We start from the raw sequence: 27,616 nt of genomic DNA on the forward strand, positions 1-27,616 counted from the left end.
TTGGAAAAAAAATAAAACAGATTTCATAGGGCCCTACAAATGAAAATATCATGCATCTGAAGTTATAATTAAATACGGAGCAACAGTGCGTATGATATATTTATCGTTTTAAATGGCGTTCACTCAAGGACTTGAGTAGATGACACATGCGCAGTTACTTTCCACACAGGTACACGCATTTTTTGGTTGAAAATATTGATGCGTGTAATAATTTCTTTCAGTTTGATAATAGAAAAAATATTTTAAAGTTTAGAATTAGACAGCCTTGTGTTGTGTAAACAATTGTGCAGTGAAAATGACCACAAATGACCACCTAGTGTCCAACCTACTCTAATACTGTCATAACCCGTTTACACATGAACAAGGGATCTACAACATGACGAAAGCAATTATTTATAACATGTACAATGTTATAAAAAAAAAAAAATTGCCCACAACTAGGAATCGACCGATATGGATTTTTTAGTGCCAATACCGATTTTTTTTCATCAGCCTTAGCCGATGACCGATACGGGCTGCCGATTTTCTTGAGCCGATATTTGGAGCCGATATTGCTTTTGCTCCATCAATTTACTTCATAAAAATTACACAATGATCATGATGATAATTTAAAATTTACAATTTAAAAAAGGAACATTTATTGAACTAAAAAAAACAATATTTAACAAATAGTAAAAACAGGTGAGGTAGAACGAGAAAAAAAAGAGTTCAGTGGTGAAAATAAATTCTGAAAATAAATATTTAAGCATAAATAAAATAATTACACTATTGCACACAGTATCAACAAGCAAGCAGCATAATAAAGTGCACACTGACTGTACTATACTTAATTTTAAAACTATTTACAACCAAGTAATTTAATGGTTACACTCTAAAAAATGCTGGGTTAAAAATATCCCAAGTTGGGTTGAATATGGACTAACCCAGCAATTGGGTTGCTTTGACCCAGCGGTTAGGTTAAATGTTTGCTTAAAACAACCCAATTGCTGGGTTAAAACAACCCAATTGACCTATCGGTAAGTCCCTCCCATCGAAAGCCTCAGATGATTTGTTTGAGTGAAAAACTATGTAATAAACTTCATAAACCATCAGTTAAGTTTGGTCATCATTCGGACGGGATATACGTTACATTCTGTGTCCAAAAACATCTTGGGATTAGGTTTTCACACTGACAGCTGTGCATTGTAAGATATAGCAACTTAATTTGTTTGTCCGAGTTAGCAACAGTAGCTAAGGGGGGCAGGGCTTACCGATAGGTCAATTGCTGGGTTAGTCCATTTTCAACCCAACTTGGGTTATTTTTACACCTAAGATAGATGCCGATACATGTAAAAATTGCAAATATCGGCCCGATATATCGGCCGGCCGATATATCGGTCTAAAACTACCCACAACTATGGGACAAGGTCAGCAATCATCACAACATATGGCCCCATTCCTGTATTTTGCTTGGGGCCCCCAAATCACTAAATCCGCCCCTGAACATAGTTAATATATAACTGTTTTCAGTGGTGTATAAAGACCTTACATAATGAACTGTTATGTTTTTATGACCTTAGAATGAGCCGTTTCTATCTACACACACCGCGGGTCCCTTACAGTGAAGCCGCCATTTTGTGCCGCCATGTTTCTACAGTAGCTCTAAACGGACAAACTTCTTTACAGAGCGCTAGTCACTCTCTGCGGTCTCAGACAACATCTTTGTCCTGTGTTGGCCACCGTAGCTTCTCTTTGTGCTTTGAAAGGCAGGGGCGAGCTGTTGCAATTCACAAAATCACCGCAAGATGGCGCTAAATGTACACACTGCACCTTTAAGGCTTGTTCACACCGGGACAATTATCATGTTAATGTATCGCCGACGTTTAACGGCTCAAACTCAACACGGTCTTGCCGAGCACACATTGATACCTAAGAAGAAGACGACGAAGAGGAAGTAAGTAGACGAAGAAGAAGATGCAACGAGGCATGAATGTAGAGCTGCTGGTCTCTTTGGTGTCTGAACACCAAAGAACTTTATGACAATCATCACAATGACTACAAAATCTCCATAAGAGGGAGTTGTTATGGAGAGGAATTGCAGATCAAATAGGATTCAATGGCGAGTCTCCATAGAGTTTTAATCCAATCAAAAGCGCCATCTACTGTCAAGGAGTAAATGTGCATGTTCACTCACTTGGATATGAACCAAAGACTGTAAAAACAATATGGACGTAGTGTCTGTGTCGTCACCCATAGGGTTCTGAAGAGCAGTTTTGAAGCTTCAAAGTCGGCCGTCACCATCTTGGCATCGTGTCACTCCCGGATAACAGAAAATGGGCAAAGAGGCGGGATGTGGGCGGAGCTGAGGTGACGTCATGACTAACAGACAGCAGCAAAACAACAACCCACCTGTCACTCGAAGTGGCCACGCCTTTAATTAAGCAGAACTTTAAGGCTTTATATAATGTAAATGAATGAGTTATAAAAAAATTCACCCCCCTCACAGTCGTCATGAAGGGCAAAATTAGCCGTATAGACCAAAAGCACAATGTGTCCCCGACTGTAAACATGTGTTCTTCTGCTGTAAAGTTGGGCATTTTAACATGAGCTCAATGAGATTCTGCTCCTTCTGGAGTCTGTCTCTAGTGGCCAGTCCATGAACTGCAGTTTAAGTCACTTCAGTATCGGCTTCAAGAGAAACTGCGGGAGGTTCCTAGCCTGACAAGCCTGATCCACATCAAGATGTTGGGTCTGGAAACTCACCACTGACAGGGCTTAATCCGAGGGGCGGGATAAGCGGTTGTCTTTCACATTCCCTCTGCACGCAATTGGATAGCGCTATGAGCGCCACAACCAACCAGAGCAAAGAAGAAGGTGAAGCCGAGCTAACGTTCGCCATATCCGGTCGGCAAAACTCCGAACACATCTTCTTTTCTCAAGAATGACTTCAGTGCCGTTCTTTGTTCTTTTCTCAAAGAAAAGCTTAAAGGGGCTATATGCGTTTTTCTGAAATTAAAACTCGCGACTGACACCTGTGGCCAAAAAACAGAACTGCTCTTATTTTCTGCTCGCTCTCGCAGCGGTGGTGACGTCACATCCGCAGACAGCGCGGGAAAAAAACAAACCCGCCAGAAAATAGGAAAAATAGGATACAGGCTTATAGGTGCACCCACTAAGGTGTCAGTATGCTCATCAGGAGATGTTTGAGTCATAAATGGTCAAATAAAAAGGCTATTGTTACGTTTATTTTGGGGAAAAAGTTGCATATAGCCCCTTTAACTCCAAGTCTTCCAGAGTCGCGGCCAAAGCTGATTCGAAAGACCGCTGTTCATCAGCTTCTTTGTTTACGAGTAGCACGCAGAACCTCCGCAACGTGCCGTCATTATGTTAAGCCCGCCCACCGACTCTACACACGCTGTGATTGGCCTGACCAGAGTTTGGGTTTTCCAGCTCTCAGGTCTACCGAGAGTTGCTAGACTACACTCGCGGCAAAATACATTTTCTTCCGCTAGGGTGCGTCTAGATTTCTAGGCTAGGAGGTTCCCAGAACCTGAACGCAAAGACGACTCGAAAAACACCTCAAAAAACGCTGCCGATAATCGCACGATAATGCACGAGGCTTTAGGCTATAACCTGTCTGAGAGTTGCCACCATGGCGAATGATAAAAACACGTTCCAGTGCTGGAAGTTCATCCAGAAATCAGAAAAGGGCGCAAATATAACAGTTCAGCGCAAAATATGATTGACAACTATTAAAATGCATCGCAGGTTTCACTGTCGAACCTGAGGAAGCATCTCTACGATGAACGTTAACCTTAAGCGCCACCTAGTGGACATTATTAGATTGTCACGTTTAGACTAGCAAATAGAGCTATTCAACTACACAACGATTGGTCACTGAGTCTAAACAATATCTTAGGTGTAATATAACTATTCATTTATAAAAATAACTATTCCATGCATGTTTGTTTGGGTTGCCATCTTGCTTCTGTTAGTGAGAAATCAATATTAGGGTTTATATGCTCTAGGGCCCTATGTTAACGATCTAAGCACTTGGTCTAAACAGCGCACAGCACATAGTGCACTCTTAGGGTGTGTCCGAATCCACTTTTGCTAGTTTAATGACACATGGTCTAAAAGGGTTGGTCAATGGCGCAGTCGTTTCTTCAGTTCTTCAAAATAACAATGCTCCTGATCACACCTGGGGCCTGTACCATGATGATAGTTTAACAAACTCAGGGTTACAGGATTAGTTTCGAGTTGACAAAACCAAACCAATCTATTCAGGTTTTGTCGGTCCCATGATGCTGATCATCAGCTTTCTCTGTCAACTCAGGCTTTGATCCTGAGTTTAGGATTTTAGCTGTGACATCAGTAGTGAACAGCCAATCACACGCTGTGGATCAGTCAAACTGACATCTACTTCTCGCGAGAGAAGCAACAAAATGTATTTCTCTCTTCTGCAGAATATTACATGATTGAAAATATTAAGAATTTAAACAAATTTACACAGGAAAAAGAAAAGAGCTGTCTATGAAAGTGGACAACTTTAAGAAAAATCTTACTTAGTCAGTGCAAGTAAAAGTTATGAAGTTAGTTTAGTTGATATATAGAGAGAATTGAACATTTAAACTCACATGTAGTCATTTTTATAGCTTTATTGATTTTAAAGCTTATTTGTATGACCTTTATATAGGCTATTTTTATTAATTTTAACTATGTGCCTATTAATGATTGATTAACTAAAATGATACATGTATAATTGATTAAGGGTATAATAATTACATAAATTATATCCAAGTCATTCAAAATTATTATTATAATAAATAAGCATTGTTAAAAGCCAGACACTTTAGTCTTATAAAACCATTTGCTATGTAGTGACCTTTAATTTGGAGTAGAAACGGGGAGTGGCTTTATTGCATCAGAGGTGTGTCACTTTACTCACAGCTGATTGGTCCAATTTCAGTTTGAGATCTCTAATCCAGAACATAACCTGCCCTGAAGCAGGTTAGCCGTGAACACTGCTAAAAGCCAAACCACTTTAATGGTACCTAAAACCCAGGATTGGCACAAACTAAGCTTAAACATATCTGGCTAGCCAGCTAAACCGGCATGGGGGAACAGATGCGCCAGTGCATTTGATATTTAAACAACCAGGAGCTGGACGTGAACATGAGAACTGCGTTGGGCTGAAACTAGCAAAAAACACTTGCGTTGCGTCTGGCGTTGCATTGCGCCGGGCGTGTGATAGGGCTTGCTTAGTTGGGGACACAAAATTGTCAACTATACCACTGATCTGCCCGCATTGACACTATATGATTACTGAACTGAGCTGGACGATGGCATCACGGTTTTCTCCGGCCGAATCAAAAAACACTGTGAAGCTGCTCTGAAACTATCTGTATTGTATAAAGTGCTGTATAAATAAAGATGACTTGACTGTTATTCTAAAGTAGTAGAGAGAATAGAGTAGTGTGTCTTCCTGGTGAAGATACCTCAAGGAATAGAGGACAAATGGAGAAAACTGCACCTCTGAATCTCTGATTAATTTCAATGTTTTAATGATCATCTGTGCTCAACAGTAGTAGACATCGATCACAATGCCCCACATTAAAAGTCAAAGCCTTGTACAGTATGTTGATATAACATACAAATGATTCAACACAATCTTATACTTAAAGCCAAACTAGTTTGCACACATTGATATATGGAGTAAATAGAGAACAATAATGAAAATACTAGATTCAGTTCTTGTGCCGTCACAATTGTTTTTTTTTTTGGTCTCTTGTTATGGCCAGTGCTTCTATCGCCCACCAGCTGACAACCAAGCCACACAATCTTATCCTTCATATTCATGCCTAGTTTAATATGATCACTTCAATGCTTACTTCAAAACCTACAAGACAGAGTGAAAAGAGCAAACAGTTATGGAGAAGTCACGTTTATTCATTATTAAAGAAAACGATCGAGTTGTCTATCATCATAGGGGCAGTTTAGCTTTTGTCTACACCATTAAGTCACGTATTATGTGTATTATTTGTAAGTGTTGGCGAACATCTGGATTCCACGTGTACCAGATGTGGGCCGGATCCAAGCCGACACTATGCTGCTGTCTGGGGAGTTTAAGATGCATTAGTAAAAACATCATCACTGTGACCGCTGGAAATTAGACCAGAGCAGAGAGGATCATCTCTCCAAGTGCATACGTTTGGGTTTTTACTGTGTAAAGGCACATACAACCATGCCTACATTACTAGACTGTGTAAATGATCGATTCTAAAGACACACACATACATTTCAGAAGCAAATTTCTTTCAGTCAAGACCAAATTGTGTGCATACTTTTGCATTATTTGGGAAACAGCAGTTTCAAACCCTCAATATACTGCAGGATCTGTGGGAAACCACCTGATAACATGTCTGTCATATTTAACCACAAAACTAAAATAATGTTATTCATTACGTTTCGCATAAAGAAAACAGGAACAGGACCCGGTTGTAATTACATCATGTGATATATTTCACATTACAGGAATGCGTCCAGATGGCCTGCCCAGAAGCAATTATACTTTTTAAATAAAAATTTCCAAAATTAAAAGGCAGGACAAAAATTACCACCATGATGCATAAATACTTTACAGTTAAAATAACTCGGGGATAAAACAATCCTAATGGGCCAAAAACAGACTTTGACTGTCTTTATGTAAAATATAAATGTGTATTTTTTCGGGGTGAAATCTATGGACGCTTGTTTCTGCCACCGAATAACAAATACAAATGAAAAAGGTTAATGCGACTTTTTAATCTCAGTTTTTTTGAGAGTTCTGAATCTCTAAATTCAACTTTTTTCTTGCAATCGCCATTTTATATCTCGCAATTCTGACTTTATTCCACCAAAGTACGAGTTTATATCTCGCAATTCTGACTTTATTCCACCAAAGTACGAGTTTATATCTCGCAATTCTGACTTTCTTACTAGATTAAACTAGTAATCGTGAGGGAAAAGAGTCCGGATTGTGCGATAAAAAGTCGCAAAAACCTTTTTTTCTTGTTCAGTGGCGAAAACAAGCTTCCAATGTATTTTTTCGGGGTGAAATCTATGGACGCTTGTTTCTGCCACCGAATAACAAATACAAATGAAAAAAGTGAATGCGACTTTTTAATCTCAGTTTTTTTTGAGAGTTCTGAATCTCTAAATTCAACTTTTTTCTTGCAATTGCCACACTGTAAAAAAAAAAAAAATCAGGTCTCTAATTGAAGTGAATTTTCTAGTGAGCGATCACATCTAAAATTTCAGTTGGCCAAATTGAATTTCTTGAATTTTAATTGAATTAAATTGCATCAATTCACAGAAATTCAATTTGGCCAACTGAAAAATTTAGATGTGATCGCTCACTAGAAATTTTTTTTAATTGGAGACCTGAATGTTTTTTCCAGTACCTTTTATATCTCGCAATTCTGACTTTATTCCACCTAAGTACGAGTTTATATCTCGCAATTCTGACTTTCTTACTAGATTAAACTAGCAATCGTGAGGGAAAAGAGTCTGAATGGTGCGATAAAAGTCGCAATAACCTTTTTTTCTTGTTCTGTGGCGAAAACAAGCTTCCACTGACATGTTCTCGACAAGCGTAGAGATTCGCCCCTTCAGGTTTTGTTCTGATACATCCAGAAATCTTGTTCCTTTTTTATGAAGACGCAAAGGGCTGGGCAGCTGTCCAGGAAGGACAAACACACATCCTGTCTGGTGAGATGCGGACAGAACGACAGTAGCGGGTCTCAGGTGGCGTGGAAAGAGTTCACAGCTCGTAATCAAACTTGTACTCGTGGGCCAAATAGATTCTGCGGAAAATGAGCGCAGCAAGCGCAAGTGTGAGGAGAACTATGAGGACGGCCGTGCCCGTGTGACTGGTGTCCTGCGGCGGGTGCTGTGCGGCGGGCGAGGCCGTGAACGTGGGGTATCTCGGGGACTGGTTCTGGTTCTGGTTCGGGTTCTGGTTCTGCGAGCGCCGCTGACGTGGACTCGGAGCTGTTGAAACGGATGGACTCTCGTTTGATGCCTGAGCAGCCACAGATGATGAGGAGGATGATTCGGGCTAGACCAGAGGAGAGAGACCCACGCAATCATTATGTTTTCACACTAGAGTATTTCCCAACCCTAACCAGCAGCAGAATGAAGATGATGACATGTAAGAGTGTTTGTTGTCCCACCTGCTCAGCTGAAGACGTGTCCTCTGTGTCTCTCTCTGCTGGAGATGAACTCTCACTGTCACTGGAAGCCACCGCCGCCGCCGCAGAGCTGCCACTGTCTGCAGCTGAGGAGCTCGACTCGGCCTGAGGACAGATTTTACACATTAATGAAATGAGCATTGGGACATTAATGTGCTTAATTCTTATGAAAGAGAAAATGTCACAATGCAAAACTCTTAATGGTCCCTATACTGGCTTCAGGCAAAAACTATTTTGAGATTTAAGTGTTAATTTTGTTAACGTCTGTCGATTTCAATCAGTCAAGCCACCTTTATTTCTGTTGCGCTTTATACAACACAGATCGTTTTAAAGCAGAAAATAACAATCAATAGCCATGTTTCCATCCTAAGTTACGAATTTAACTTATGCGCAAAATTGGAATATCACAAAGCATTTGCACTACTTTTAAGTTGTTGCTGCGGGTTCATTTTTTCGGCCATTGGGCTACTTTTGACTGGCCATTGGGCTACTTTTGATTGGCCATTGGGCTACTTTTGACTGGCCATTGGGCTACTTTTGATTGGCCACTGGGCTACTTTTGACTGGCCATTGGGCTACTTTTGACTGGCCACTGGGCTACTTTTGACTGGCCACTGGGCTACTTTTGTCCGGCCATTGGGCTACTTTTGACTGGCCATTGGGCTACTTTTGACTGGCCATTGGGCTACTTTTGACTGGCCATTGGGCTACTTTTGACTGGCCATTGGGCTACTTTTGTCTGGCCATTGGGCTACTTTTGACTGGCCATTGGGCTACTTTTGATTGGCCATTGGGCTACTTTTGATTGGCCACTGGGCTACTTTTGACTGGCCATTGGGCTACTTTTGACTGGCCATTGGGCTACTTTTGATTGGCCATTGGGCTACTTTTGTCTGGACATTGGGCTACTTTTGACCGGACATTGGGCTACTTTTGACCGGCCATTGGGCTACTTTTGACTGGCCATTGGGCTACTTTTGACTGGCCATTGGGCTACTTTTGACTGGCCATTGGGCTACTTTTGACTGGCCATTGGGCTACTTTTGTCTGGACATTGGGCTACTTTTGACCGGACATTGGGCTACTTTTGACTGGCCATTGGGCTACTTTTGACTGGCCATTGGGCTACTTTTGACTGGCCATTGGGCTACTTTTGATTGGCCATTGGGCTACTTTTGATTGGCCATTGGGATACTTTTGACTGGCCATTGGGCTACTTTTGACTGGCCATTGGGCTACTTTTGACTGGACATTGGGCTACTTTTGTCCGGCCACTGGGCTACTTTTGTCCGGCCACAGGGCTACTTTTGACTGGCCATTGGGATACTTTTGATTGGCCATTGGGCTACTTTTGATTGGCCATTGGGATACTTTTGACTGGCCATTGGGCTACTTTTGACTGGCCATTGGGCTACTTTTGACTGGACATTGGGCTACTTTTGACTGGCCATTGGGCTACTTTTGACTGGACATTGGGCTACTTTTGACTGGACATTGGGCTACTTTTGACTGGCCATTGGGCTACTTTTGTCTGGCCATTGGGCTACTTTTGACTGGACATTGGGCTACTTTTGACTGGCCATTGGGCTACTTTTGGGCAACTTTTGTCCGGCCATTGAGCAACTTTTGTCCGGCCACTGGGCTACTTTTGTCCGGCCACTGGGATACTTTTGACTGGCCATTGGGATACTTTTGACTGGCCATTGGGCTACTTTTGACTGGCCATTGGGCTACTTTTGACTGGCCATTGGGCTACTTTTGACTGGCCATTGGGCTACTTTTGACTGGCCATTGGGCTACTTTTGACTGGACATTGGGCTACTTTTGACTGGCCATTGGGCTACTTTTGTCTGGCCATTGGGCTACTTTTGACTGGACATTGGGCAACTTTTGACTGGCCATTGGGCTACTTTTGGGCAACTTTTGTCCGGCCATTGAGCAACTTTTGTCCGGCCATTGAGCAACTTTTGTCCGGCCACTGGGCTACTTTTGTCCGGCCATTGGGCTACTTTTGACTGGCCATTGGGCTACTTTTGACTGGCCATTGGGCTACTTTTGACTGGCCATTGGGCTACTTTTGGGCTACTTTTGCAGCACAGATCTTTCCATCCAGTCCTTCGAAGAGTTTGTCACTTCCTGATAAACTGGCAATAAATACCACTAAGAAAAACAGACTTTGTTCGACAGAACGACCAAAACAACATTTCAGATGCTGTGCAACAAGATCAGTCCGCTGGTTAGTCCAGTTATGCTGTCACATGTCTTTTTTTGATGCGCATTGAGGAATATATTCAGTACAAGAGTTCCCATCTTAGTTATGTGCATAAAAAAAATGTACCCAACTTATGCGCATCTTAGCGTTTCCATCCAGCGTTTTTTACACAATATCCCAAAATGCACATAAAAATAGGTGGATGGAAACATAGCTAATGATGCACACTTCCTCAGATAAAAGACCATTTCAAATTCAGCCATAAGCAGCTCTAAAAAAGACGTGTCATAATTCAGTTCAATGTTGATTCAGTTCAATAACATGTCGATGTTGCAAAACATGTCAATTATGAAACCAAGTCGATTCAGCTCGTCCAGCTTAATTCAGTTCACGTTTTGTTCCCATTCAATAGTCAGCACAGTCACACCCGTGGTATCTTGCCGCAATTATCTTTGTGAAAATATAATATTTTGGATGTTGAGGTGGAATGTCATGAATACTCTCACCTTGAAGCTGATCTGCTGGGCCAGTCGTTGTGCCTGAGGGTCAACAGGTCGCAGGTCACTGTCAGGAGAGAGCGCTAGCAGAGCGGAGCGCATACAGCTGCCGCACGCTTCACAGCAGAAATCCTGAGACCTGCCAAACAAACCACACACACACATACAGAAGGAAAAATCAATAGAAATAAAATCAACAGCTAATGATTTTACCATTCTGATACAAAAACAAGAGATTATAGAATACTAAAAAAAGAATTGCAGTTCTGGATGCTGATTGGTCAATCCACTTAAGTCGTGACTCGTGACATATTGAATACTGTTTCCGGGTCCAAGCAATAACTCCATTGGAAGTGAGAATACTATCTGGCTGAATCCCAAACGGCATACATCTGTGCACTTTCGGTCTTGTGGACCTACAATGGCTGCCGTGTGCACGTGTCCGGTAAGTCCACGAGACTGTAGGGTGTCCCATTCATCATTTTAGGTTTCAGAAGGGTGCTCGCAAGCCGTAATGCACCCTCAATGTGCACTTCAGCCAAGCCCGCTTCAGAATTAGTATAAAGCTAGAGGCAGGTGAGTTTTATCAGGGTTGGAGCTAAACTCTGTAGGGCAGTGGCCCTCCAGGACCGAGTTTGCCCATCCCTGGTTTAGGGTGTCATTTGGGATCCAGTTCAGCATAGTAATGGATATGGCAATATGTTTGGTCTTGGCAGAATAGATCTGCCCTACTTTTGTTCTTGTTCCAGAAGCCATTTCACACCAATATCCGACACAATAGAGAAGAAAAGACTATGACAATTTCCGTTTTATGCTGACTTGAAGTTAAAAATATAACATATACAAACCATATACTACCGCAATCGTGTGTTTATTAGCTTTTTGTTTCACGTGTAGAAATTTTTCATTAGGTTTGTTTTTCACAGAGCTCAGAACGAGGAAGTGTACAGGACAGAGTCATCCAGAAGGGCAGGAATTATGGCCATGTAAGATGATTGACAGCGGAGCGAATGATTGACAGCATCAATGAGTTATAACTCACGCAAAACCTAGAACAGGAGACAGAGCAATCTCTGAATGCTCTTACATATCTTCAGATCACATAATTCAGTGGGAATGAATAGAAATTATATTCTGTATGACAAAATATTTTGAAAATGTGAGAATTAATCAATATTTTTTCCAAATATGCGCACTTTTGGAGTAAGCGGACGCTGTCTGGTGTATGTATGTGAACACAAATAAACCAGAGAAGACGTGGCGGAATATTCTATTCAAAATATCAAAAATTACAGATAAAATTAAGAAATGAATGTCACTGCAACCTAGTTTTATCATAAACAGCAGTCGAATATCAAAGCTGGAGTCTTAAATCTTTCTAATGACACTCAGTTTGTCCAGATCAAGTAAGAGTGTGATGTTTTAACGTGCAGTGAATGTTGAACAACATAATCTGGTGGATAAAGAGACATGACAAAAAGCTATTAAAGCTATCATTCTTTCTTTAAATCATGTTTCAAACATTTTTACTCCATGCATAAAAGGGGATAGAAAATTCAGCCTTGCTATAAACAAATGCATTAAAATAGAAAACAGTTCTTTTAAATCGTAAACAATATTTTACAATATTAGCGTTTTCACAGTATTTCGAGGCTCTTTATGAGACGGTGGCCAGCCGATGGTTTGAAGGCAGATTGAATAACTAGAGCCAGTGTGGTAATAACACGAGTCCCACAGAGTTTGGGTGTTATTTTCATGTGCTGGTATGTGTGATGGGAGAGGACGTTTAATCAGCACGTGTTGATTGGAGAAATGTCGCTGAGAACAACAATCTGTCACATCTCCGTCTGTCTTCAGATGCATTTGTGTGTTTAGAAAGGACACAGCATGTCCACACATGCTCAAACGAGGCCTCAGCTGGATATGATAATGACTTATTAGTCTCTGGGGCAGTGATGTATCAGATGACAATACCATCCATCCATCCATTCTTCAAACCGCTTGTCTGGCATATCCTATCCCAGCGTCTCAGGCAGCAGGAAAGGAAACCCCCTGGACGATTGGCCAGTCCATTGGTTTACAGTGTGAATGCCGCGAAAAACACACAAAACACATCGAAAACTGGGAAGAGCTTTGTGACTGACCGTACAAATAGATTTGACAAGAAATCTGAGGTATATTTTTACAGACAAATGGATCGCTGCAATTCACAGAAACAACTAGGCAGCGAAATGTGGATTTGCAGTTATCATTTTGTGTCAATATGTTGAATTTTGGGGCGAAATCATACCCTATATATTGTATCGTTATATATTGTATTGACAACACATCAGTTAAATATTTACCATCTTATATTCTGCATAATTGGATGTTTTTAAGTATACAGTTTTAGGGCTGGACGAGTCGATATGACGATATAACATTGATCACCTGAATTTAGACCCGCCTATATTGTATTTATATAAAGCATTCACAGGCAAAGTTGCTTTGTGTATTTCCCCGGCGTTGAAAACACGATTCCTGGCTGCATGTCACCATCCATGGATCACTGGACCTTTGGTAAGTTGTAAGGAAAACTATAGAGTCCAACCTTTAGTTTAAACTGATAATTGTTTGTTTTACTCATGTTTTCGCAGTTTCCCCTATTAACTCCAATGCATACCCTATATACACAAACACAAGCTTTTGACAACTGTACCTTTCTTTATCTAATTTAATTTACATATTCAATTTAAAAATAATTGTATCATTGTGTTATATCCTCCAACACCCCTAGACATATAAAAAGTGGATGAAACGCTGTTAATTGGTTAACTGAAAGTTACCATATATGGTGAAAAACTGTAAATGGTTTAACATGGTATTGTCATTTTACTGTAAAATAACTTCAAATGTATGCTTGTTTTGCAAGTAAAACCTATAAATCACCATATAATTTATGGTGAAAAGACATTCCCAGAAGTCATGTATGATATATTCACTTTGTATTGAGTGTCGTGTGTTACCCTGATGGTGTTTTGTCTTTTTGTGTGTGACACTGTGCGTACTGTCCATGTTTTAGAGGTAGAGGACCGACATCTTACTTTTTAGCGAGAGCTCTTCTCTCCTCAGGGGTGTAATCCAGAGATCCTATCGCTCCTTCCCCTTTAGTTGGCATGAATCCAATGATTGCTATTAAGGCTGTCCGAACTGGCACAAAGAGAAAAACATACAGCTTAATGTTGGATAAAAAAAAGGCAACTAAAGGATTAACGTTGAACCAGATGCGCTGTATGTGTCGCATACACTATATTGCCAAAAGTTGTGTGACGCCTGCCTTTACATGCACATGAACTTTAATGCCATCCCATTCTTAATCTGTAGGGTTTAATATGGAGTCGCCCACCCTTTGCAGCTCTAACAGCTTCAGCTCTTCTGGGAAGGCTTTCCTCAAGGTTTAGGAGTGTGTTTATGGGGATTTGTGAGGTCAGGCACTGATGTTGGGCGAGAAGGCCTGGCTCTCAGTCTCCGCTCTAATTCATCCCAAAGCTGTTCTATCGGGTTGAGGTCAGGACTAGTGCAGGCCAGTCCAGTTCCTCCACACCAAACTTTAGTACCAGTCTTGAGTTCTCTGAGCTCCTGAGAGCGGCCCATTCTCTCACTAATGTGTGTAGAAGCGTCTGCAGGCCTAGAGCTTGATTTATACACCTGTGGCCATGAAGTGATTGGAACATCTAAAGGGTGTCCCAATACTTTTGGCAATATAGTGTAGCAGCAACTGGGTTCATTTCATGTCGAGAACATGTCTGGGTCATATTATATTGTGTATTTTGAAAATTAAAGCTATATTAATTAATTAAATAATCAATGTAAAAAAAATAATCGCAATGGTATTAAGAAGCAATTCATGAAGACACTCACTACTCCACGACGGCTGCCACGTCTCTGGATGGTGACCGGAAATGCTGAGACAGATCTTCTTCCCAACTTCAAACCTTCCATTGGGCTGAGAGAAACTTTTTTTTATTAATTACAAGAGAAACAACGGAGGACAACAGAAGAGAGGAAGTCAGTGGATCGCAAGAAAAAGCTCCACTCTGAACCTCTTCCCAAATATCACAACCTAATATAAGGATGTGCAAAACTGCATATTTTCAACATCGATAAGTCAGTGGTTTGTCTAAACTGGTCAAGGTTTAGACAAATAATATTACAAAAATGAAAACTAGCAGTTCCATTAACTACTTAAAAACAATAGTGTGCCAAAGAACAAAAACCAAACAATCTACAAATGTGCACTACAGTGCAAGGGCAGTTCAGATTTACAGTATGCTTCATCCACACAAAATGAAAATATTTTTTTAGACTCACTGTCCTTGAAATCACATTTTAATTGACAATATTTTTTCTATAGACAAATGCCCTCAAGAGAAAATAAAAGTAAAAAAGAATGTCCTTTTCTAAAAAAGGACTGCACAAATGCCATATATTACTTCTATGTAAAGCAAATATAAACAAATGACCACAAACTCATTTAAATTTCAAATACAGTGAAATGTAGTTCAAAAGGGAAGATAGAGAGCAAGATAGAAGGCTACAAAGAGAAAAGAAAGATCTTGTACAAGATTAGGATTACCATTAGCTTGAGTGTAGGATTTAAGTACCTTGGAGTTGGTTTAAGAAGTAAAAAACACTTGTCTTACAGTGAGCAGAATGATGCTGGGCGGCTTCATGGGGTATTCAGGGGGCAGCACGATCCGCCCGTGATAAACTCCACCATCGAAATCAGAGTCTGGAGGTCCTCTAACGGAGAAGTGCCACTCAAACAGGTTATCCTGATGAACACACAAGCGACATATCCCTTAATTCCACTGATGAATAGCAACAACATGATGATTCAACATAAAAAAAGTTGACATCTCTGATGCTAAAGGCCACAAAGTCACCCTTCTTTACCTGTGATGTCTACATTTTTACAGTAATAACTTAATCTTGGGTTCATGAAAAGCCTCATCAGATAAAATCAAGACAATAAATACTATTAAATTTCTTAACCCTCTGGTGCTCTTCGGTCATTTCTGACCGGAAAATGTTCTGTTTTGAAATGTTAAAAATTACAGCTTCATCAGAATGATATGAAACTTGGTGACTTTTCATGCATTCGGTATGTAAACACACAAAAAATTGGGCTCATGATTCCAGCATGCTAATTGGTCGTAAAAAAAAAGTAGCATTCATTGTCTTCGGTCATAAATGACCGACCATAGGAAATGAATGGGAAATCTGCAAAAACACAAATTCACAGAAAAAAATCTATATTTCTAACAAAAAAGCTAATATCTAAAACTTTATAATAAATAGTCTTTGAGATTTTTTAAATATATATTCAAATCCATCACAAAAAAAAAAATCATTAAATGTGTTCAAAACAGAACTAGGGAATTCTCCATAGAGACCTCTAGTGATAACACCCATGGTTGCATGATTTCTTAAATTATTCCAAAAGAGGGCGTTAATCTGCCTTCAAAAAAAATTATTTTGAAGGCCTAGTCTCTATTTTAACCTGAAATACTGCAATAATTAAAAATAAAAATAACAAATAAAAATGTGGGGGTATAATTTTCATTGGCAAAAATAGACCATAATTATTGCATAAATATTAAAAAATACAATCAAATCATCTCAAAATACAAAATTAAAAAGAAAAAATATTATTGAATAATAACAAATTGCATTGGTTTTACTGGGGTGGAGGAAGTTTAATTTTTAGGTGTCCGGTCACTTATGACTGGGAAGACGACCAATGCAACCCCTAAACCAAGAGCACCAGAGGGTTAAAGGGTTAGTTCACCCAAAAATGAAAATTCTGTCAGTAATTACTCACCCTCATGTTGTTCCAACCATGTAAGACCTTCGTTCATCTTCGGAACATAATTTAGTATATTTTTGATGAAATCTGAGAGCTGTCTCACTCCTCCATAGGCTTTCAGAGGGACTGAAACTTGATGGCCCAGAATAGTAAGTAAAAACGTCATTTAAGGAGTCCAAATGACTACAGTGGCTCTGTATTAAGTCTATCATGCGACGAAAATACTTTTTGAGCGGAAAAACAACAAAAATGTAGGCACTAATAGCCCAGTGGTTAGCGTGCCGACATATAACGCAATTGCGTCTCCGGCGACCCGAGTTCGATTCCCAGCTCGAGGTCCTTTTCCGATCCCGTTCCCGCCTCTCTCCACCCCATGCTTTCCTGTCAAAAAAATCTCTACTATCCTATCCAATAAAAGGCATAAAAAAAAATAATTAACAAATAAAAAAAAAATAAAAAAAAAGAAAAACAACAAAAATAACGACTTTATCCCACTATTATTGTTGTTCAATTAGAGCCTCTGACGAGAGTTCGCGGGAGTGCCACGACGCATGCGCGAGAACTGAGATTACGGCGTTCTTCTTCTACTACTACTTGTTACTGGCTGCTCACTCTTTCGGAGTAGGGTTAATCTGAGTTCTCGCGCATGCGTCGTGGCACTCCCGCGAACTCTCGTCAGAGGCTCTAATTGAACAACAATAATAGTGGGATAAAGTCGTTATTTTTGTTGTTTTTCCGCTCAAAAAGTATTTTCGTCGCATGATAGACTTAATACAGAGCCACTGTAGTCATTTGGACTCCTTAAATGACGTTTTTACTTACTATTCTGGGCCATCAAGTTTCAGTCCCTCTGAAAGCCTATGGAGGAGTGAGACAGCTCTCAGATTTCATCAAAAATATACTAAATTATGTTCCGAAGATGAACGAAGGTCTTACATGGTTGGAACAACATGAGGGTGAGTAATTACTGACAGAATTTTCATTTTTGGGTGAACTAACCCTTTAAAGGGGTCCTATTATGCTTTTGACATGTTCAGCTTTCTTTAGTGAGTAATGTTGCTATTTAAGTCCCTCCAAAAGGAGTTATTCACTAGGCTATATCAGTAAGCACTAGAGCTGATTAATCGATAAAATAAATCATGATCTGGATTAAAACACCTGCGCAATCTCTTAAACCTTTGACAAAATCATACTGGAATATTCAAATCTGTGTTTGCGCTGCCGCTGATTCAGAGAGGGCAGTTGTCATATTTAGGTATTAAACAGCTTCACAAACAGTCTTTTTTTAACATCGCAGTATGTAAATATATTATATTAGACCCCAAAAACACAACTATGAACCTGTAAATGAGCATCTTTAAGGATGTTCTTTGAAAGGCAAAAAAGCCTCATTCATATTCAGATGAATTCGATGGCTAGTTCTGATACATACTGTAGCTAAATAACTTATAATTAGACACACAAAGTAAGATAATAACAATATTAAATTATAACAATAATATAACTTAATTAATATTAGTTATATAACATTGGTTCTGCCTGACCTCCAGTGGCTGAGCGTGATAATGTTCGGTGGGGTCCCGGAGTTCAGCTGCCTCCTTCATCAACCTCTTCACAGCTAATGAAGACAAAGAACACACAAAACACTGAAAACACTCATTGAGTTGTGCTCTTGTGGCAATATCTGCAACAAATATTCAATACATAGCTGTACACGTATAAGTCCCTCTCATGTGAATCATTTTATTGTATTTATTAGGAACAATTTATGATTTATAAGTTGTGTTTTACTGCATAAGCCATTCTGACTGCACTACATACAGGGGTGATTTCTCAAATCATGTGTGGGGAAACAAGTGGGAAAAATCCCACAGGATTACACTGGAGGAGAGTCAAATAATATCAGAGACTTGATGGTGAACCCTTTTGACTTGGGATGGTAACCACCCTGCAACGCCCCAAGAGACCCAAGCCCTAATAATCAGCAAAACAAAGCCTGTTTGCAATTGGCTACGGTGAAATTATTGCAGGACAACTGTGTGTGCATTATAAAACAATACATATTAGCCCTTTAAATATGCAGTCTAAAGATTTCATACTGTTTCGCCACTGTAAAACTGGGTAACACTATATTTTACATGTTACAAGTAGTTATAGTAATAACTAACTCTTCTTACAAGTAGTTACTATAGTAATAACTAACACTTACAAGTAGTTACTATAGTAATAACGGTAACACTTCTTACAAGTAGTTATTATAGTAATAACTAACTCTTCTTACAAGTAGTTCCTATAGTAATAATGTTAACACTTTATTTTACTGTTTCCTTGTTACACATTCCAAATAGTTACTACAGTAATAACGGTAACACTTTATTTTACATTCTCCTTGTTACACTTTACAAGTAGTTACTAACACTTCCTACAAGTAGTTACTATAGTAATAACTAACACTTCCTACAAGTAGTTACTATAGTAATAACACTTCCTACAAGTAGTTACTAAAGTAATAACGGTAACACTTTATTTTACAGTCTCCTAAATTGTTACACGTTACATGTAGTTACTACAGTAATAACTAACACTTCCTACAAGTAGTTACTATAGTAATAACTAACACTTCCTACAAGTAGTTACTATAGTAATAATGTTAACACTTCCTACAAGTAGTTACTAAAGTAATAACGGAAACACTTTATTTTACAGTCTCCTAAATTGTTACACGTTACAAGTAGTTACTACAGTAATAACTAACACTTCCTACAAGTAGTTACTATAGTAATAACGATAACACTTTATTTTACAGTCTCCTAAATTGTTACACGTTACATGTAGTTACTACAGTAATAACTAACCCTTCCTACAAGTAGTTACTATAGTAATAACACTTCCTACAAGTAGTTACTAAAGTAATAACGGTAACACTTTATTTTACAGTCTCCTAAATTGTTACACGTTACATGTAGTTACTACAGTAATAACTAACACTTCCTACAAGTAGTTACTATAGTAATAATGTTAACACTTCCTACAAGTAGTTACTAAAGTAATAACGGTAACACTTTATTTTACAGTCTCCTAAATTGTTACACGTTACAAGTAGTTACTACAGTAATAACTAACACTTCCTACAAGTAGTTACTAAAGTAATAACGGTAACACTATTTTACAGTCTCCTAAATTGTTACACGTTACATGTAGTTACTACAGTAATAACTAACACTTCCTACAAGTAGTTACTATAGTAATAACACTTCCTACAAGTAGTTACTATAGTAATAACGATAACACTTTATTTTACAGTCTCCTAAATTGTTACACGTTACATGTAGTTACTACAGTAATAACTAACACTTCCTACAAGTAGTTACTATAGTAATAACACTTCCTACAAGTAGTTACTATAGTAATAACGATAACACTTTATTTTACAGTCTCCTAAATTGTTACACGTTACAAGTAGTTACTACAGTAATAACTAACACTTCCTACAAGTAGTTACTATAGTAATAACTAACACTTCCTACAAGTAGTTACTATAGTAATAATGTTAACACTTCCTACAAGTAGTTACTAAAGTAATAACGGTAACACTTTATTTTACAGTCTCCTAAATTGTTACACGTTACAAGTAGTTACTACAGTAATAACTAACACTTCCTACAAGTAGTTACTATAGTAATAACGATAACACTTTATTTTACAGTCTCCTAAATTGTTACACGTTACATGTAGTTACTACAGTAATAACTAACACTTCCTACAAGTAGTTACTATAGTAATAACACTTCCTACAAGTAGTTACTAAAGTAATAACGGTAACACTTTATTTTACAGTCTCCTAAATTGTTACACGTTACATGTAGTTACTACAGTAATAACTAACACTTCCTACAAGTAGTTACTATAGTAATAATGTTAACACTTCCTACAAGTAGTTACTAAAGTAATAACGGTAACACTTTATTTTACAGTCTCCTAAATTGTTACACGTTACAAGTAGTTACTACAGTAATAACTAACACTTCCTACAAGTAGTTACTATAGTAATAACGATAACACTTTATTTTACAGTCTCCTAAATTGTTACACGTTACATGTAGTTACTACAGTAATAACTAACACTTCCTACAAGTAGTTACTATAGTAATAACACTTCCTACAAGTAGTTACTAAAGTAATAACGGTAACACTTTATTTTACAGTCTCCTAAATTGTTACACGTTACATGTAGTTACTACAGTAATAACTAACACTTCCTACAAGTAGTTACTATAGTAATAACACTTCCTACAAGTAGTTACTATAGTAATAACGGTAACACTTTATTTTACAGTCTCCTAAATTGTTACGTGTTACATGTAGTTACTACAGTAATAACTAACACTTCCTACAAGTAGTTACTATAGTAATAACACTTCCTACAAGTAGTTACTATAGTAATAACGGTAACACTTTATTTTACAGTCTCCTAAATTGTTACGTGTTACATGTAGTTACTACAGTAATAACTAACACTTCCTACAAGTAGTTACTATAGTAATAAATAACACTTCTTACAAGTAGTTACTATAGTAATAATGTTAACACTTTATTTTACTGTTTCCTTGTTACACATTCCAAGTAATTACTATAGTAATAACGGTAACACTTTATTTTACATTCTCCTTGTTACACGTTACAAGTAGTTACTAACACTTCCTACAAGTAGTTAGTATAGTAATAACTAACACTTCTTACAAGTAGTTACTATAGTAATAACTAACTCTTCTTACAAGTAGTTACTATAGTAATAACTAACTCTTCTTACAAGTAGTTACTATAGTAATGTTAACACTTTATTTTACTGTTTCCTTGTTACACATTCCAAGTAGTTACTATAGTAATAACGGTAACACTTTATTTTACATTCTCCTTGTTACACTTTACAAGTAGTTACTAACACTTCCTACAAGTAGTTACTATAGTAATAACACTTCCTACAAGTAGTTACTATAGTAATAACGGTAACACTTTATTTTACAGTCTCCTAAATTGTTACACGTTACATGTAGTTACTACAGTAATAACTAATTCTTCTTACAAGTAGTTACTATAGTAATAAATAACACTTCTTACAAGTAGTTACTATAGTAATAATGTTAACACTTTATTTTACTGTTTCCTTGTTACTAGGGTTGGGTACCGAAATCCGGTTCCAATATGGCACCGGTACTTATATAACCGGTATGTACCGGACCGAATCAGAACGCAGATTTCGGTTCCTCATTTCGGTGCCAAAATTCAAACGTGCTTTCGCGTGCTTTGGCTGAGCCAGAGACAGACGCTCAGCTCTGGTCACATCACAACTCATGACAACTATTCAGTGTTTTCAACCACATCATGTTTATTTCAGGTTTCAGACATTTAAATGCTCATAAGTACTAGCAAAAAACACACACTGATGTCTATGAAAGCGGTAATGACAATCCTTTCAGACGGTTATAATTTGACTAACGTTACATGTTTTATTCACATCAGATACATACATGCACATTATATAGTAACTATATTGTTTACTCTATTCTTCTTCCAGTTCACTGGTCACTTACTTTCATGTATTTCGTGAGACGAGAATTAACTCAAGTGTTGTAAATCCGATAGATCCGATTCTGAGGCATAAACTAACATGGCGCCGCCCATTGCGCTTTATAGATCAACTAACACACATTCACTCACACATTTGAACATCAGATAGTTCGTGACACAGTTAAGAAGTTTGTGAATATTTTGAATAAAAAGAAAAAGCTAAATAAACCCGATACAGCTGAGCTGTCAGCGCTATTGCGGCTGCTGTGTGTCATGTGAGAAACATGACGCGTCGCCATGGAAACATTAAGACGATGCGTTCTAAAATATTTAGCCAGAGAATATGAACATATTTCAAAATAAAGCTGAAGCTCGAAGCTGGTTTGTAGCAGAGCAAGAACACAGACGACTGCTGTTATTACTGTAACTGTTATTTAGAGTTATATTAGGCTTGTTGTAGTTGGGTTAGGTGGCTTAGGTTTTACTGTGAATTTGTAAATAAGTAAATTATAATTTGTAAATAAGTAAATTGTGTTTTGTATTTATTTATATTCATACATTTAAGTATACATTAAACTTTTAATAAATGGTTCAATTTAAATAAAAAATAAATCAATAAAAAGCCATTTAATGTCGTCCACCTCGTTTTGTGGCCTTTTTTTTTTTTTAAGTATCGGTTCAGGCACCGTTTAGGCACCGGAACCGTTTTAAAAGTATCGGTTTGGCACCGGAATCGAAAAAAACCCAAACGATACCCAACCCTACTTGTTACACATTCCAAGTAGTTACTACAGTAATAACGGTAACACTTTATTTTACATTCTCCTTGTTACACGTTACAAGTAGTTACTAACACTTCCTACAAGTAGTTACTATAGTAATAACACTTCCTACAAGTAGTTACTATAGTAATAACTAACACTTCCTACAAGTAGTTACTAAAGTAATAACTAACACTTCCTACAAGTAGTTACTATAGTAATAACTAACACTTCCTACAAGTAGTTACTATAGTAATAACTAACACTTCCTACAAGTAGTTACTATAGTAATAACTAACACTTCCTACAAGTAGTTACTATAGTAGTAACGTTAACACTTTATTTTACAGTCTCCTAAATTGTTTCACGTTACATGTAGTTACTATAGTAATAACTAACACTTCCTACAAGTAGTTACTATAGTAATAACTAACACTTCCTACAAGTAGTTACTATAGTAATAATGTTAACACTTCCTACAAGTAGTTACTAAAGTAATAACGGTAACACTTTATTTTACAGTCTCCTAAATTGTTACACGTTACAAGTAGTTACTACAGTAATAACTAACACTTCCTACAAGTAGTTACTATAGTAATAACGATAACACTTTATTTTACAGTCTCCTAAATTGTTTCACGTTACATGTAGTTACTATAGTAATTACTAGGGTAGTGATGTAACAATATATTGTGCAACAATATCTCGCAATACAAAAATGTAACAATATGTATCTGGATAGTGACAATCTGTGTATGTGTATAAATGAAAATTACTGTGTGACGTAGTTTTAGTGTTAGTAGTACAACATAATATGTAATGTTGAATATAATGTATAATATGGGGGAATATTTGTAGGTCCTGATAATGCCAAATGTCTTATGTTACCAGTAAAACGTGGCCTAAATTATTTTAAATGTATATAGTCAGTGAAAGAGTGCAAGTATTTTCGTTGTGTATTTCATATTTCAATATATTTCACCATTGTCCTTTACCAGCATTTTAATCAACGGTACATTTTTTGGTAACCTTTTACCATATGTCTTGGAGTGTGTCAATAATATTGTATCGTGGGTTCAGTATCGTGATATAATGTATCGAATCGTGATATGAGGGTATCATTACACCCCTAGTAATTGCTATAAATTGTGCATAATTGCATGCGACCAACCTAAACCTTACCCTAATCTTAACCCAAACCCAATAGTAGTTAATTATTATGACTCAATCAGTACTTAAATATATAATTACACTGTACCAAGCAAGGTTATAATAGTTTTGCATTTTTAAATTAGTTTTTATTTTATTATCGTTTTCGATTTTGCAACAAATTTCAGTTTAGTTTTAGTTAGTTTTATAAATTATTTTGCAAGTTTTAGTTTAGTTTTAATTTTTTAAAACTACGCAGTTTTTTATATATTTCGTTTCGGTTTTAGTTTTAGTAATTATAGTTTAGCTGAGTTACCAGAACGAAGTGTAGAGACCAAATCAAGATTTTTAACTTCAGCAAAGTTTAATGTTTGCACCGATTAGAGTTTACTCTTATGCAGACATCTTAATAATACAAATAAAATAATGGAATACAGATTGTTTTATTTAATGCCATGTCAGCAGCTAAGGCTATATTCATGGCAAAAAAATAAATTACAAAAATACAAATTTCATATAAATACAATAAAACCAAGCAAACAAACATGTCATATACAAGATTTTTTTAAATCAACTTATGATAAATAAAAAAAAATCACAAAGTTTTTCATGCATAATCTTCCTAAATAAGTTCTTAAGTGAAATAACTTGATAAAAGAGCATTCTTGTTTTAACCCAGGACAGTCCAACAAAATATGTTTAACGGGAATCTTACAAAACATGCATAAAGTTGAGTCTTTACATTTAAGCAAAAAAGCTTGAGTCAAACTATGACCTATATGACAAAAAACGGTCTGAGATTAAAAAAAGAACCAAATAAATGCAACGTAAAAATATATAATAAAAAAAAAAAATTAAATTCCAGACAAACTCATTCATATTAAAGATGAAATATTGTTAAACAATTAAAACCGCTCCCTCAACCGCTACAGGTCAGATTTTCCGCCACAGTAAAGACCGCTTATTAAATACGAAAACTAATATTTATTTTTGCTAATTATTATTTTATTTCAGTTAGTTTTTCAGTAAGAGTTGTTAGTTTCGTTTAGTTTAAGTTTTTCATTTATTATGATTTCAGTTTACGAAAATGTTTTTTGACCAATAGTTTTAGTCTTAGTTTCAGTTTTCGTTTACGAAAATAACCTTGGGGTTACACTTTATTTTAAGGTGTCTTTGTTACGGTGTAATTATATATTTAAGTGGGCTACTGAGTAATATTTAGTAACTACATGTACTTACTATAGGGTTAGGGTAGGATTGGGGTTTATTGTAGTGTTAGTTGCATGTAATTATGCATAATTTACTGTTGTTGTTGTTGTTGTTGTTGTTGTTATTATTATTACATTTAACATAATGTAACAAGGACACTGTCAAATAAAGTGAAACCTAAAAATGTGTGATTTGATCATAGCATTCGTTTGGCAAAAATAATCATATATTACAGCCAAACTGTACAATTACTGTATCAATGTTTCCTTCCTAACGTTAGTGGTGGTAGTAGCTACTACCATGGACATACATAGTACCATATATACCATTATACTGGACGATAATCATGTTTATGTACCATGGTACTATGGTCCTTTATTGTTAGTGTTTGCTAGATCACAGATCATGAATCAGAGAAAACAGTTGCATTCCAGCACATTATAAAATGGACTATATTGACACACACACTTGAACGAGCAGCTAATAATCTAGCTAACGTTAGCTGTATGTATAAAGCCGGTATAAAACACATAACTCCTGATATTAAATGTGATATCGATGATGTAGAAAAGATGTGATAGCATACCTGGACTCTTCAGGTTATATTTGTTCTCCATGGCGGATCAAACCTCGCTCTGGGCTGATATAATCCGTGCCGGTTGTTTGTTGTGTGTCTTTTGGGATTTCGGCCAGGTGTTTATCTAGAGCTGTAACCCTGACGTGGCAGCACTGAAGTTTTTTGCTACTTTCGAGATGAATTTTCTCAGATGTCACACGAAAAAAATGAAAACAGGAAGTAAAATGATCATTTGAATGGCGGAACTTTATTGATGCGCTTCAGACGAACAGCGTCATCACCTGAAAACGATTTATGGCAAGCTGGCTTAATCTTAATAAACCCAATTCTCTTTCTATGTAGCTTTATACTCATATATGTACATTTTCAAATTGTAAACCTATTTAGCATTCATACAAGAGGTAAAACAATGTTAAAACGACATAATATATCGTTATTACGAGAAAAGATGTCGTTAAAACTACATATCTCGTTATTATGACATAATTGAGTGCATGGAAAAAAGAATATGTATGTGGCAGCAATGCATCGGCGTACTATACAATACATTTTTATTAGGAGAAAATATATAATTAATAATAATAATATCTCGTTATAACGACATAATTGAGTGGAATAAATAATATGTGTGTGGAAGAAATGCGTCACCGTACTATACAACACATGTCTTTATTAGGAGAAAATAAATGTGGTTTTAACGAGAATAAAATATGTTGTTTTAACGAGAATATATGTCGTTTTATCGACATATTATCTCGTTATTACGACATAATTGAGTGGAAAAAGTAATATGTGTGTGGCAGCAATGCGTCACCGTACTATACAACACAAGGGTTTATTAGGAGAAAATATATGTTGTTTTAATGAGAAAACTATGTCATTTTAACAACATAACATCTCGTTATTACGACATAATTGAGTGGAAAAAATCATATGTGTGTGGCAGCAATGCATCACCGTAGTTGTCCTCCTAAAAGCTCCTTGTGATGAGCTTTGATTCATCATGTGATTCATCTCCACTGTGATTGGTGGTTATATATCAAAGGTTCATAACAGATTTAATTTAATGAAATACAGTTATTTACTGTAAATTTAAATCTGTAAAACCTAAAATGTTGCTACCGTAAAGTTCTGGCAACTACAGCTGCTGTGTTTTTTACCGTAAATTGTACAGGGATGTGTCTTGTACGGAGAACACAGGCAGAAATGAAGGAGTGATACCATAACAAATCCATGATAGAGAACAAATGCAGACACACACACACACACACACACACACACACACACACACACACACACACACACACACACACACACACACACACACACACACACACACACACACACACACACACACACACACACACACACACACAGAGAGATATAACACATAACACTATGTTTGATTGTAATAAAAACTAATGATGAACTAATGAACAGATTTACACATTTCATTTAATAGTAAAATTCCATTGAATTGAATAATTGATTAAGGATTGTTTGTTTGTGCAATTCAGTTGAATGTAAATGTACTATTAATGGAAATGGATATCCTTTTTTTAAAAAAGCTTAAAGTACTTATAAA

General features: G+C 37.1%; 1 protein-coding gene across 2 annotated transcripts; it reads right to left on the bottom strand.

Moving 5' to 3' along the window:
* Positions 1 to 5,516: 5,516 nt before the first annotated feature.
* On the bottom strand, positions 5,517 to 26,301 carry ube2j1 (ubiquitin-conjugating enzyme E2, J1). 2 transcript variants are annotated; one of them, XR_013817625.1, is made up of 9 exons: positions 26,041 to 26,272; positions 18,312 to 18,385; positions 15,602 to 15,733; positions 14,820 to 14,904; positions 14,003 to 14,108; positions 10,929 to 11,058; positions 8,193 to 8,315; positions 7,557 to 8,077; positions 5,517 to 7,020 (listed from the first exon to the last, which is right to left on the bottom strand). XR_013817625.1 is itself a non-coding variant. In XM_079831162.1 (8 exons), exons 1-8 carry the CDS (start codon positions 26,069 to 26,071, stop codon positions 7,781 to 7,783), a joined length of 978 nt encoding a protein of 325 aa, XP_079687288.1. In that variant the 5' UTR covers positions 26,072 to 26,301; the 3' UTR covers positions 5,517 to 7,780. The 2 variants fall into 2 exon arrangements, 1 of the variants encoding a protein (XP_079687288.1); XM_079831162.1 differs by having other exon boundaries at positions 5,517 to 8,077; positions 26,041 to 26,301.
* Between the last annotated feature and the right edge of the window lie 1,315 nt (positions 26,302 to 27,616).

Source organism: Gobio gobio (assembly GCF_949357685.1).
Source record: "Gobio gobio genome assembly, chromosome: 12".
NCBI lineage: Eukaryota > Metazoa > Chordata > Actinopteri > Cypriniformes > Gobionidae > Gobio > Gobio gobio.

Coding starts and splice junctions, on each gene's coding strand:
- ube2j1 (XM_079831162.1), bottom strand. CDS start 26,071: ATGGAGAACAAATATAACCTGAAGAGTCCAG. Junction 18,386..26,040: donor ATATAACCTGAAGAGTCCAG/GTATGCTATCAC, acceptor TGTCTTCATTAG/CTGTGAAGAGGTTGATGAAG. Junction 8,078..8,192: donor ACACGTCTTCAGCTGAGCAG/GTGGGACAACAA, acceptor CCTCTGGTCTAG/CCCGAATCATCCTCCTCATC.